This window comes from Aulostomus chinensis, chromosome 14 (assembly GCF_037954235.1).
Source record: "Aulostomus chinensis isolate RoL2024-O1b breed Wild chromosome 14, RoL_Achi_v1.0, whole genome shotgun sequence".
NCBI classification, from domain to species: Eukaryota; Metazoa; Chordata; class Actinopteri; order Syngnathiformes; family Aulostomidae; genus Aulostomus; species Aulostomus chinensis.
In genome coordinates, this window is record NC_141333.1 from 366,105 (window position 1) to 380,873 (window position 14,769).

Genomic DNA, 14,769 nt, shown 5'->3' on the forward strand with positions numbered 1-14,769 from the left:
TGGATGGATTGGTGGATGGGTAGAGGGATGGATGGATGATGGATGGATGGAGGGCTGATTGTTGGATGGAGGGATGATGGATGGGTGGATGGATGGATGAAGGGATAGATGGATGGATGGTTGGATGGATGGGTAGATGGATGGATGAATGGATGGATGGATGATGATGGATGGGTGGGTGGATGGTTGGATGGATGATGGATGGATGGAGGGATAGATGGATGGGTGGATGGATTGGTGGATGGTTGGATGGAGGGATAGATGGATGGATGGATGGGTGGATGGAGGGATGGAGGGATGATTGTTGGATGGAGGGATGATGGATGGGTGGATGGATGATGGATGGGTGGATGGATGGATGGAGGGATAGATGGATGGATGGTTGGATGGATGGGTAGATGGATGGATGGATGGATGATGGATGGGTGGGTGGATGGATGGATGGTTGGATGGATGAAGGGATAGATGGATGGGTGGATGGATTGGTGGATGGTTGGATGGAGGGATAGATGGATGGATGGATTGGTGGATGGGTGGAGGGATGGATGGATGATGGATGGGTGGATGGATTGGTGGTTGGGTGGATGATGGATGGAGGGATAGATGGATGGATGGATTGGTGGATGGGTGGAGGGATGATGGATGGATGATGGATGGATGGAGGGATGGATGGATGGGTGGATGGATTGGTGGTTGGGTGGATGATGGATGGAGGGATAGATGGATGGATGGATTGGTGGATGGGTGGAGGGATGATGGATGGATGATACCTGGGGAACGATACTCTTGACAACCCTACCCAGTACTGATCAGCTGACTGCCGTGCAGCATCAGCACTTGCGTTTTTCTGAATCGGCCGCCATGTTTGAGGATGGCGCTGGAGAAGGCGGGTTCATTCATCTCTGATCATCATGACGATGTTTTGGTTTATTAACAACTCGTCTCGATTCATGATTTATTATTATTATTGACTGTAAACAATCCATCAATTATCAGGACAGAAGCCATCACTGATATCGGCGATGTCCTCCCGTTGTCATGGTTACCAGAGAGCATAGCTGGTGGTGATTCTCTGATTCTCAACTCAGATTAAGACAGAATTCCTGCTAAAACCAGCGGGACTCCGGCGGATCCTCCACAATCAAACGCTTCATGTGCTCTTCACACCAGAACATGACGCTCTGTGATTGGATGATCATCAGAGGACGTCCCGTCCTGCTGCAGCCAGGCATGTCAATCAGACGCCACCGCAGCTGCTTCTTTCTTGTCACTGTGGCGTCTTTTCATTGAGCCGGCAAAGGTCTGAACCGCTCACCATTTCCATAATCCCCATTAAACACTTCAAATAGGCGCTTTAAGAGCTCTGCCATCTGCATAATCCCATTAACTCTAAAGCTGCAGCGCCGCCGCCACCGTCCAGCCGGCAGGAGCGCCATCTCAGGTGGAGGAACAGTGGCAGAGAAAAGGCCGACTTCGTTCCTGTCAGCTTTCTGAATGGGGCGAAAGACGAACAGACGCAGGAAACAAGATTCCTTGGTTGAGGGCGACGACAGCGATGTAGCCAAAATGGCTCAGAGAGAAACAACTATGATGCTTCATCTCCTCTGGGAGCACTTCCTGTCTCCGCCCCTCCTCAGACCACAGGATCAAGAACACTGATGATGTGAAAAGTAGGTCAGATTCAAATTCAGACTTTCACCAGCATCGCCACCTCTGCTACCGTCTGCCAGGGAAACCTGAGCGCAGGAGGGTCCAGATACAAGGCCACTTTCAGGTGTGCAACAAACTGGCCTTGTCATCTTTTGTACTTCTGCAGTGTCGTCTTGAGGCATCACAGCGGCGGCGGGGCGTGTTCCTTCTGTCGCGCCTTCTTTTGGATTTTACAGTTACATTCTCTAAAGGAACATGATAGAACTTGTCAATAGAGCTTCATTTGTGGCTGGAACAAGTCCTGGTGGTAACAGCAGCACTGACCGGCTCCATCACATTGCTGTTCAGCATTGCACCTTTACCAAAAGGAAGGCTCCGCCCTTCCAGATGCATCATCATGGCGTACCAATCAAAACCGAAAATATTACAAAAACACAGATCACAACTTCACCTGTCCAGAGGATCTGTTATCAGTTAAGGTGTTAACCATCGATGGAACCGGACCCACCAGCACCATCCATACCAGCACCGGCCCCACCCACAAGTACCGGCCCCACCCACCAGCACCATTCATACCAGCACCGGCCCCACCCACCAGAATTGAGTCAACTCAATCAGCTGATATTAGGGAAGTTATCGATTACTTCTTAGCACCAATGATGAAAGCTGAACCCTCCGGAACCAAGACACAAACACAGAACCAACATGAGGTGGGTCCGCATGGCAATTTGAGGCTGACAGCTGAAGAACAGAGAGAACACCGCCGAGTTCCTGGTGTCAAACATTTATGAGGCATGTCGGAGCAGAATTCCACCTCATCCATAATGAATCGACAAACACAAGTGAGGTTGTGACGACGACGTCAGCAGAGTTCTAAAACACTCCGAGCAGAACCGGCTGAGACCACATGGAAAGCAGCAGGAACAGAACCAAAAGTACCAGCTGAATTATTAGGAACCAGTTAGAAAGGTCCCAATGTGTTTTTTCTCTAAATCAAAACTCACACACAGACAGACACAAACTAACACATACACACTCACACAAAGACACACACAAACACAGACACTCACACACACAAACACACACAAACAAACACACAGACACACACAAACACACAGACACACACAAACAAACACACAAACACACTAACTCCCTCATCAGTGTGGCAACTGACATATAAATGTCAACTGATTTCAGATTTTTTATAAATACTTTTTAACAATAATGAGCAAGATGACAATGACAAGATAAGAACAATATTGACGATAACATCACTCTGTGTGTGTGTGTGTGAGTGTGTACGTGTGTGTGCGTGTGAGAGTGAGTACGCGTGTGTGAGTGTACGTGTGTGTGCGTGTGAGAGTGTGTACGTGTGTGTGCGTGTGAGAGTGTGTACGCGTGTGTGAGTGTACGTGTGTGTGCGTGTGAAAGAGTGTGTACGTGTGTGTGCGTGTGAAAGAGTGTGTACGCGTGTGAGAGTGTGTACGTGTGTGTGCGTGTGAGAGTGTACGTGTGTGTGCGTGTGAGTGTACGTGTGTGTGCGTGTGAGTGTGTACGTGTGTGTGCGTGTGAGAGTGTGTACGCGTGTGTGCGTGTGAGAGTGTACGTGTGTGTGCGTGTGAGAGTGTACGTGTGTGTGCGTGTGAGAGTGTGTACGTGTGTGTGCGTGTGAGAGTGTACGTGTGTGTGCGTGTGAGAGTGTGTACGTGTGTGTGCGTGTGAAAGAGTGTGTACGTGTGTGTGCGTGTGAAAGAGTGTGTACGTGTGTGCGTGTGAAAGTGTGTGTACGTGTGTGTGCGTGTGAGTGTGTACGTGTGTGTGCATGTGAAAGTGTGTACGTGTGTGCGTGTGAAAGAGTGTGTACGTGTGTGCGTGTGAAAGAGTGTGTACGTGTGTGTGCGTGTGTAAGAGTGTGTACGTGTGTGTGCATGTGTAAGTGTGTTAGAGTGTGTGCGTGTGTAAGAGTGTGTATGTTGGTAAGAGTGTGTGCATGTGTGTAAAAGTGTGTATGTGGGTAAGAGTGTGTAAGTGTGCAACAGTGTGTAAGAGTGTGTAAGTGCTTGTAAGAGTGTCAGTGTGTTTGCAAGTGTGTGTAAGTTGAGTGTGTAAGTATGTATGTGAGTGTGTAAGTGTGTATGTGAGTGTGTATGTGAATGTGTATGTGAATGTGTAAGTGTGTGAGAGTGTGTATGTGAGTGTGTAAGAGTATGTATGTGAGTGTGTAAGTGTGTGTATGTATGTGTGTAAGTGTGTGTGTACGTGTGTATGAGTGTGTACGTGTGTACATGTGTAAAAGTGTGTACGTGTGTGTACGTGTGTAAGAGTGTACGTGTGTAAGAGTGTGTGGGTGTGTAAGTGTGTTAGAGTGTGTGCGTGTGTAAGATTGTGTATGTTGGTAAGTGTGTAAGAGTGTGTATGTGAGTGTGAGAGTGTGTATGTGAGTGTATAAGAGTGTGTATGTGAGTGTGTATGAGAGTGTAAGAGTGTATTTGAGTGTATGTGAGTGTGAGAGTGTGAATGTGAGTGTGTAAGAGTGTGTATGTGAGTGTGTATGTAAGTGTGTAAGAGTGTGTATGTGAGTGTGAGAGTGTGTATGTGAGTGTGTAAGAGTGTGTATGTGAGTGTGTATGTAAGTGTGTAAGAGTGTGTATGTGAGTGTGTAAGTGTATGTATGAGTGTGTATGTGAGTGTGAGAGTGTGTATGTGAGTGTGTAAGAGTGTGTGTAAGAGTGTGTATGTGAGTGTGTAAGAGTGTGTATGTGAGTGTGTAAGAGTGTGTACGTGAGTGTGTAAGAGTGTTTGTGAGTGTATAAGAGTGTGTGTTAAGAGTGTGTATGTATGTTGAGTGTGTAAGTGTGTATGTGAATGTGTAAGTGTGTGAGAGTGTGTGAGCGCGTGTGTGTGTGGGTGAGTGTGTAAGAGTGTGTAAGAGTGTGTATGTGAGTGTGTAAGAGTGTGTGTAAGAGTGTGTATGACTGTGTATGTGAGTGAGAGTGTGTATGTAAGTGAGTAAGAGTGTGTATGTGAGTGTGTAAGAGTGTGTATGAGTGTGTATGTGAGTGTGAGAGTGTGTATGTGAGTGTGAGAGTGTGTATGTGAGTGTGTAAGAGTGTGTATGTGAGTGTGTAAGAGTGTGTGTAAGAGTGTGTATGTGAGTGTGAGAGTGTGTACGTGAGTGTGTAAGAGTGTGTATGAGTGTGTGAGTGTGTATGTGAGTGTGTAAGATTGTGTATGTGAGTGTGTATGAGTGTGTAAGAGTGTTTGTGAGTGTGTAAGAGTGTGTGTGTGACTGTGTAAGAGTGTGTGTAAGAGTGTGTATGTGACTGTGTAAGAGTGTGTGTAAGAGTGTGTACGTGAGTGTGTAAGAGTGTTTGTGAGTGTGTGTAAGAGTGTGTATGTGACTGTGTAAGAGTGTGTGTAAGAGTGTGTATGTGAGTGTGTAAGAGTGTGTATGTGAGTGTGTAAGAGTGTGTAACAGTGTGTATGTGAGAATGAGAGTGTGTATGTGAGTGTGTAAGAGTGTGTGTAAGAGTGTGTATGTGAGTGTGAGAGTGTGTATGTGAGTGTGTAAGTGTGTAAGAGTGTGTATGTGAGTGTGAGAGTGTGTACGTGAGTGTGTACGTGAGTGTGTAAGAGTGTGTATGAGTGAGTGAGAGTGTGTATGTGAGTGTGTAAGATTGTGTATGTGAGTGTGTATGAGTGTGTAAGTGTGTATGTGAGTGTGTAAGATTGTGTATGTGAGTTTGTATGAGTGTGTAAGTGTGTATGTGAGTGTGTAAGATTGTGTACGTGATTGTGTACGTGAGTGTCTAAGAGTGTTTGTGAGTGTGTAAGAGTGTGTGTAAGAGTGTGTATGTTAGTGTGTAAGAGTGTGTATGTAAGAGTGTGTATGTGAGTGTGTAAGAGTGTGTATGTGAGTGTGTAAGAGTGTGTATGTGAGTGTGTAAGTGTGTACGTGAGTGTGTAAGAGTGTGTACGTGAGTGTGTATGTAAGTGTGTAAGGGTGTGTATGTGAGTGTGTAAGAGTGTGTGTAAGAGTGTGTAAGTGAGTGTGTGTGTGTGTGAGTGTGAGAGTGTGTACGTGAATGTGTAAGAGTGTGTATGTGAGTGTGAGAGTGTGTATGTGAGTGTGTAAGTGTGTGTATGTGAGTGTGAGAGTGTGTACGTGAGTGTGTACGTGAGTGTGTAAGAGTGTGTATGAGTGTGTATGAGTGAGTGAGTGTGTATGTGAGTGTGTAAGATTGTGTATGTGAGTGTGTATGAGTGTGTAAGTGTGTATGTGAGTGTGTAAGATTGTGTATGTGAGTGTGTATGAGTGTGTAAGTGTGTATGTGAGTGTGTAAGATTGTGTACGTGATTGTGTACGTGAGTGTCTAAGAGTGTTTGTGAGTGTGTAAGAGTGTGTGTAAGAGTGTGTATGTTAGTGTGTAAGAGTGTGTATGTGAGTGTGTAAGAGTGTGTAAGAGTGTGTATGTGAGTGTGTAAGTGTGTACGTGAGTGTGTAAGAGTGTGTACGTGAGTGTGTATGTAAGTGTGTAAGAGTGTGTATGTGAGTGTGTAAGAGTGTGTGTAAGAGTGTGTAAGTGAGTGTGTGTGTGTGAGTGTGTGTGTGAGTGTGAGAGTGTGTACGTGAATGTGTAAGAGTGTGTATGTGAGTGTGAGAGTGTGTATGTGAGTGTGTAAGAGTGTGTGTAAGAGTGTGTACGTGAGTGTGTAGGAGTGTGTATGTGAGTGTGAGAGTGTGTATGTGAGTGTGTAAGAGTGTGTAAGTGTGTATGTGAGTGTGTATGAATGTGTAAGTGTGTATGTGAGTGTGTAAGAGTGTGTATGTGAGTGTGTACGTGAGTGTGTAAGAGAGTGTGTACGTGAGTGTGTAAGAGTGTTTGTGAGTGTGTAAGAGTGTTTGTGAGTGTGTAAGTGTGTACGTGAGTGTGTAAGTGTGTACGTGAGTGTGTAAGAGTGTGTAAGAGTGTGTATGTGAGTGTGTAAGAGTGTGTATGTAAGTGTGTAAGAGTGTGTATGTAAGTGTGTAAGACTGTGTATGTGAGTGTGTAAGAGTGTGTATGTGAGTGTGTAAGAGTGTGTATGTGAGTGTGTAAGAGTGTGTATGTGAGTGTGTAAGAGTGTGTATGTGAGTGTGTAAGAGTGTGTATGTGTGTGTGTAAGAGTGTGTATGTGAGTGTGTAAGAGTGTGTATGTGAGTGTGTAAGAGTGTGTATGTGAGTGTGTAAGAGTGTGTATGTGTGTGTGTAAGAGTGTGTATGTGAGTGTGTAAGAGTGTGTATGTGAGCGTGTAAGAGTGTGTATGTGTGTGTGTAAGAGTGTGTATGTGAGTGTGTAAGAGTGTGTATGTGTGTGTGTAAGAGTGTGTATGTGAGTGTGTAAGAGTGTGTATGTGAGTGTGTAAGAGTGTGTATGTAAGTGTGTAAGACTGTGTATGTGAGTGTGTAAGAGTGTGTATGTGAGTGTGTAAGAGTGTGTATGTAAGTGTGTAAGACTGTGTATGTGAGTGTGTAAGAGTGTGTATGTGAGTGTGTAAGAGTGTGTATGTGAGTGTGTAAGAGTGTGTATGTGTGTGTGTAAGAGTGTGTATGTGAGTGTGTAAGAGTGTGTATGTGAGTGTGTAAGAGTGTGTATGTGAGTGTGTAAGAGTGTGTATGTGAGTGTGTAAGAGTGTGTATGTGAGTGTGTAAGAGTGTGTATGTGTGTGTGTAAGAGTGTGTATGTGAGTGTGTAAGAGTGTGTATGTGAGTGTGTAAGAGTGTGTAAGAGTGTGTGTAAGAGTGTGTATGTGAGTGTGTAAGAGTGTGTATGTGAGTGTGTAAGAGTGTGTAAGAGTGTGTAAGAGTGTGTATGTGAGTGTAGAAAAACGCGTGTCAACGCAGGTTTTTGGACCCTCCTTTGTTCAGCATCAGGGTTCATTCCAGCTTCCAGCAGACGCGGGTCTGAGCTCCCGCTGTGAGGCTGCGTGTTGTGAGTTTTTCTCTCTCTTGTACGTCATCGCACTGACACGTCATCATTTCACATAAACGTGCGCCGGAAGGAACACTGAGAGGTAAACAAACAACAACGTGGACGTCGTCGAGTCGAACGTTAGCGCTGTCGTTGTGTGCACTGCAATGTTGTCTCTTCTGCAAAGCAGACAAACTCGGCCCAGATGGAAAATGGGGGCTCTCAGGCTGCAACTGACGATTCATCGAATTATCCATTAATCTGCGATTCTTTTATCAATTAATCAGATTATTGCACTTTTTTGCTATTACCTTTACAATTTAGCATGAAGTTGTTTTAGACATGCTCTAACTAAGAATAAAGACAATAAAAATAAAAAAATAAAACTTTTATTTTTCATTTGAAAAAATACATGCTAGTCATTTCATGTTCTTGACTCTATAATGTGGCACAGCAGGTCTAGATGTCAGATGACGTAGATGTCTCGGTTTTAAGGTGCAGGGCTGCATGCTAAAGCCTGGTTTCTATTTCTGCTCAAAGCTCGGATCCGATCTAGACCCGCCTCCTGTATCCAGTAATTACACACACATACACATACGCGCACATAGCGTTTCCGCCCCAGACCGGATCAGCAACCTGCTGAGTGACTTGATCGCGTCTTTGCGTTCATGTTTCTGTCGCACAAACAGAGCAGTAAACAGACTGACGGGACCCGAGTCCTGACCAGGACTGAACCGTAAAAAGAAACCAGGCTTTCCGCTGTGGAAAGTACATTTAAATGTTAACAGCCAAGACAACTCCGTCTGCTCCAGGCCAGCCCACAAGCTAACTTACCGAGGAGAGTCTTCATTCAGCTCCGCTACAACTCCTACCTGCTTTCTGCTCAGGTGTTCATTCATGACGGTCGCGTTCCCGTGCCAAGCGAAGTCCTCCTTGTAAAGTTTACAAGTATTTTTTTCCTTTTCTTTAGTGAGAGTGAAACACTCCCAGCCTTTAGCTCTTCTCAGCCTACCGCCACGGGCTGCTGCAGTGGACAGCGCCATTGTTGTTGTGATCTGCGGTCGCTAGTGCGCGCAACTCTTACGGGAGAAAGATGGCTCATTTCCCCCTCATGTATTCGCGGCACTAGTGTTTCTTTGCCAATGAATTATTGATAATCAAATTCGTTTGGCAACAAATTTATTAATCGACTTTGAATCGATTTATCGATTCGCTGTTGCAGCCTTAGTCTGGAAGGGAGCCGAAGAAGCTACAGGTGAAGCCTGGCAGGCGGCACAGTGACGAAATCAGGATGCAACAGGAAGGTCGTGTGAAACCTGAGACAACACGGGTTGCCTTTTTCACACTGTAGGCGAGCCGGGCCGCTAAACACTCGGGTCGCTAGGCGAGTGGGTCAACACGGGTCGAAATGCTGAGTCGTGTGTGTGTGTCTTCTTGTACTTGCTACATAGTGAGGACTAGAATAAGTATTTAACCAACAAAGTGAGGACATTTTAGCCGGTCCTCACATCTTCAAAGGGCCGTTTGAAGGTCAAGACTTGGTTTTAGGGTCAAGGTTAGAATCAGGCAGTCAGTTGAGATGGTGAGGGTTAGGAGGAGGGGCTAGGGAATGTATTACATCAATAAAAGTCCTCACAAAGACACAAGTACAAGGATGTGTGTGTGTGAGTGAGTGTGTGTGTGCATCAAATGTGGGTCAGACATTAAAATGCATGAGCGAAGCATAAAGCATAATGAAGTCCCCCCCCCCCGCTTGTTCCGACTCGTCACTGCAGTGTCGCCATGACGATTGTGTCCCATCATTGAATCTTTTGCTGATCAATAGTTCGATTGACTAAACTTTGATTGTTCTGAGGACAGAGAACAATGTTTGTGTTTCAGGGGGAACAGCAGTACCAGTCCTGAGTTGAAGTGGGAGGAACCTGCTGACGGAACAGCGGGACAGGAGAGGAGGCGGGGCCATGTGAGCGCGGTGTCCAGGCTACAGGATGTGAACTACTACCAGCTCCCGTTACGCTGCTGTGATTGGTGGACAGCTGCCACGCCCATCAGACGTTGCGCTCTCCCCAACAACAGCAGTGCAATGTTGAGGTATTTACGGCAGTTTTTGTACTTGGACTGATCTGCATCAGCAGGAAACGAGTCTGAACTGAACCACCAGGATCACAATGGTAGAACCAGAACCAGCAGAGCCTTTGGACCTGCAAACACACAACCCTTAATACTCAAACACAACTTAATATCTAGAACTTTGTACTGACACAGAGTACCTTTTCATCAGAGTAGTTCTACAGTTGTTGTGGATCAGTCATAGATCAGGTGACGCGACGTCATGTGGACCTTACATGTTTGTGATGACATCACTGATCTAACATTTAAAAATAGCCTCGTTCTGTTTTGATCGATATGAACGGACTGGTTGTCTGTGAGGTCGGAGCAACGCCACCCGCCACCACGGCGTCTCTACTGACTGGTGAGTGTGGGCATGTCAGGCTAGTAAACATCTGTGACAGATAAGACATCACCACACACACTCACAACAGTGAACCAGCAATGCTACAGTAACGAGGTCACATGACATTTCCCATGTCAGCATCACTGAATCATGTGACACAGCTGCTGACTTATTAACAGTTTATTCACTCCATCCGATGTAACTCATCGTCATCGTCATAAACTACTGATGAAGCGGCTCAGTACATTAACTCCGCCTCCTCATCGAGCCGCTGCAGGAGAAAATGGCGGCTGGATGAGTTCAGAATGTATTGACGCCATTTTGTCTTTAGTTTTAAGGTGAACTGTACTGTCCGTTAGGGCTTCAGCATTCACTGTGTCACTGTAACCATGGCAACAAAGGCGGTCTCACTGAGCCAAACAGTCAGAAACAGTCCAGAACCTGGAAGGCTTTACAGGGTTATGCAACAGCGGAGGACGTCGGCATCACCTGAGTAACGAGTCCAGGTGAGATGTACGAGGGACGGACTGAGCCGCTCGACCTTTAAAGATGATGATACACCTGACGTCACTGCGATGGCGTCCCAGCCTGATTCAGACCAGCGATGCATACACACACGACTCAGCCTGGGACAAGGATGACGCCGTCATTTTAAAAACTGAACCTGGTGGAAACCTGGTGTTGGCCGTGAGGCTTCAGCTGAGACGGCTGCACTTTCATCATGAATCCTTCACTGTGACTCTTCTCTCTTGGAAGGCGGAGTCAGCGGATTATGATGTCACAGACAAACACCTCATTTCCTCTTAAGTTAATTTAGAGAAACAGAGTTGAGCGAGTCTCCAGTCTTTAAATGCTGCGACTGCTCTGACCACCTGAGCTGTTACAGAGGGAACGGCGCCAGTGGGCGTGTCCCTCCAACAAGCCTTTGCTCCTAATATCCTGGATGATGACGCTCTGAAGGTGACCTTTGACCTCCGAGTTGGTGTCATTGTCAGTGCTCAGTGCTGATGGCAAGTTATGCGGGAAAACCTGTGACCTGTGACCTCTTAAATTGAATCACTTTGCCAAAGAGTGTAAGAGAGCGAACCAAATCTGAAGGAATTTACCTGAGACGTCTCAGAGAGGAAGAAAAGAAGGAAGAGGAAGGAAGGAGGAAGAAGAAGAAGAGGAAGAAGGAAGTGAGAGGAAGAGGAAGAAAGGAGGAGGAAGAGGAAGGCGGGAGGAGGAGGAAGGAAAAGGAAGATTACAGTGTGACAGGAATGTTGTAGTCAGACCTCAAGGAGGAAACAAAATATTTGAAATTCAAAAGTTGCTCAACTTCAGAGCCATTCAACGGTCATGTGACCACATCTGATCTGCATGTGTTCACGTAAACAAACCTCAGGGTTCCAGAGGAGCAGTGAGTTGATGAACGTGACAGAAACTCTGAAGATGGTCAGACACTCATTTACATCCATCCATCCCTCCATCCATCCATCCCTCCATCCACTCATCCATCCATCCATCCATCCCTCCATCCATCCATCCATCCATCCCTCCATCCACTCATCCATCCATCCATCCCTCCATCCACTCATCCATCCATCCTCCATCCATCCATCCCTCCATCCACTCATCCATTCATCCCTCCATCCATCATCCCTCCATCATCCCTCCCTCCATGTTCCCCCTCTCCTCCTGTTCAGGGTGGTGGGGGTGGAGCCTATCCCAGCAGCCTTCCCCCTGGACAGGTCACCAGTCCATGGCAGGGCCAACACATAGAGACAGACAACCATTGGCTCTCCCAGCCACGCCTACGGTCAATTTAGAGTCTGGATTAACCTGGTCCCTCTTGATGTCTTTGGACTGTGGAGGAAGCTGGAGGACCAGAGAGAACCCAGCAGGAACAGGGAGAACATGGAGACTCACCCAGAAAGACCCCGTGCTGCAGCCGGGGCTCCACCCACAACCTTCTTGATGGGGGCCACAGGGAGGACCACTGCTCCACCCACAACCTTCTTGCTGGGGGCCACAGGGAGGACCACTGCTCCACCCACAACCTTCTTGCTGGGGGCCACAGGGAGGACCACTGCTCCACCCACAACCTTCTTGATGGGGGCCACAGGGAGGACCACTGCTCCACCCACAACCTTCTTGCTGGGGGCCACAGGGAGGACCACTGCTCCACCCACAACCTTCTTGCTGGGGGCCACAGGGAGGACCACTGCTCCACCCACAACCTTCTTGCTGGGGGCCACAGGGAGGACCACTGCTCCACCCACAACCTATCCTCTAATATATTGCAGGAATATTCAGGAACACAGGCACAGATCCAACACCAACATTCCCTACCAGCAGTTTTCATCTCAAACTTTCCAAACTTTGTCAAACGTTGGTGTCAAATGTCGACGTTTTCCTTCCTGCTGCCCAGCCTTCAAAGTGAAAGCTGACTCCTGGAACCCTATTGGTCTGCTCAGACAGCAGGCAGCCAATCAGAGGCCAGGAACTTCCTGCTGCAGAGAAATACTGCAGGAAAGAAGACGAGAGCAGAGAGATTGACACGAGAGACAGCAGAGGTCAAAGGTCGCTGCAGAGTCAGCAGGACGTCGATCAAAATATTTCCAATGGCGAATCATTTTGAAGTCCATATAATAAACGAGTTGTGTTTCCTCATCAAAGATCTGGAGCCTTCGACTGGCTCGTGGCGCCGTTCCAAGGTCTGCTAATATACTCACAAACTGACGCGTGTCCTTCACGCTGCCAGTGAAGGGTCAGAGGTCAAACAAGATTCAAAGTTACTAGTTGGTAAAGAGGCCCCGGTCTTGACCTCCATCATGGCGACGGTGACTAGGTGGCAGCAAACGCCAGTGACCTGACCACCACTGAGCAGACAGCAGAGGACTGAAACCCAACCGGAGTGCCAGCCAGGGGCTCCAGGCTCACCGCCACCAACACTCCAGCAGCTCAGCAGGGTGGCCCACCTCAGCTCGCCAACAGTGATGTCATCATGATGATCTGAGTTCATTTGATCCAAATGAGATCAAATTTCGGCGGTGCCAGTTTAACAGCCACAAGAACTTACAGCACTGATGTTGAAGGTTGCCGCGGTAACGCGGCCTTCCAGATGCTGAACGAGTCTCAGACGGCCCAAAAAAATGAGCTGATTTATTCGGACAGAAAATCGAGTCGTCCTTTGAGAAGGCGCCACACCGACAAACAGAACTGGATCTTCCTGGTGTTTCTATTTTCCCTTAGTTCAGAAGAAAGTCGTCACGTGACCCACGAGCAGCAGAATCATTTAGAACCTCAAAACTCAGATTTGCAACTCGGCTCATTTTGACACGATCCTGGTTCTGGACTTCCAGGTGAAACCGGACTGTAGAAACGTTCTGGTAGTTCCATGTGATGAAACCGAATCTTAAGTTTTCTGTTTTCACTTCATTGGTCGGAGCGGTTCTGGGTTCTGGGGTTTTGCGGTTCAGCAGGTTTGGAAGGTTTCAAAGCTCCGCGTGCTCAGGCTCACTTTCACCAATTTCGTTCGAACTCATGAAAACGGTGATCAAACCAGAACCCTCTCAGAGAGGAACCGAACCCTCCTGAGTCGGGCTCGTTTCAGGTCCGATCCTGGTCTTACCTGGGGTTGGAGCTGTTCCAGTAGACCGCGTGCCGGTCGGAGATGATGCGGTCGTCGGTGACGGTGGCGCAGATCCGCAGCAGCGGCAGCAGCAGCAGCGGCAGAAGCGGCAGCGGCGGAGCGGCACGCTGCGTCCCGCGGGCCATCCGGAACAGGAGAACCAGAAACCAAACACACGAACACTCAGACTGTATCCAGAATGAAGATCGATGATCAATAATCTTTCATCGGTGATCAGCGGGTTTCCCGGCAGGCCGCGCGACAAATACACAGCTCAACTCTCGGAACAGAACCTCTCTCCCTAGAACCGCTGAATCGCTCCGGACCAGGTCCCGGCCCGCCGCCGGCACCACAAACTGCTCCAAACTTTCATTTTCATTCACTCACAACCGAGGCGGAACCGGATCTCCGGACCTCCGCGTCTCCGCTGCCGCCTGGAAGTTCGAGCCTCCGGCGGCGGTCCGCTCTGCCGTTCTTTTCTCTCCGCTACCAGACTCAAACTCTCTTTTCCCAGACAGAACCGAGCCGAGCCGCGCTGAACTGGGTCGGAGAAGAGAGAAACAAAGAAGTGAGGAGTTGAGCAGCAGCACGAGCGTTTGACTTGCTTACCGGCGCCGATGCCCCGGTGCCTCCCGGGGGGCGGGGCTTCTTGGCACTCTGGCTTGGGGGGCGGAGCTTCTGGGCCCTCTGCCCGCTCCAATCAGCATCAGAAGGCCAAACGTCCTGCTACGGGTCTGAGCCGCCATCTGGAAGTTCCCAGTTTTATCGACCAATCAGTCGCTCAATCAAATTTTATTCACAAAGTTCTAAGTCACAAATACGAATTTGCAACATTCTGGATCAGAAACACAAATTTGAACTTTGACCTTTGTTGACAGACTGGCGTTGAGTCAGCAGTGGTACTGCTTTGGTTCTGGTTGGGGGTTCATAGCAGGGGAGACCGGAACCATGAGAAAACTGGAGGGGCCGGTTTGTTACCTGAGATCAGAGCAGCTATCACCTGGATGGCATCGATGATCGACTCCATCGATCAAATCAATAATGTTATTGATCCTGTTCAGTTAAGACATTTTCCCTGTAAATCAACAATGAAGCACAA

General features: G+C 47.7%; 1 protein-coding gene across 2 annotated transcripts in view; it reads right to left on the minus strand.

The window, feature by feature from the left end:
- Positions 1-14,310, minus strand: part of efna2b (ephrin-A2b) — a 28,057-nt gene extending 13,747 nt beyond the window's left edge. For both annotated transcript variants that reach the window (XM_086225175.1, XM_086225177.1), the window contains exon 1: positions 13,671-14,310. In XM_086225175.1, the coding sequence (XP_086081301.1) occupies positions 13,671-13,816 (146 nt within the window). In that variant the 5' untranslated portion in view covers positions 13,817-14,310. The remainder of the gene's footprint in view (positions 1-13,670) is intronic.
- Positions 14,311-14,769: the final 459 nt, after the last annotated feature.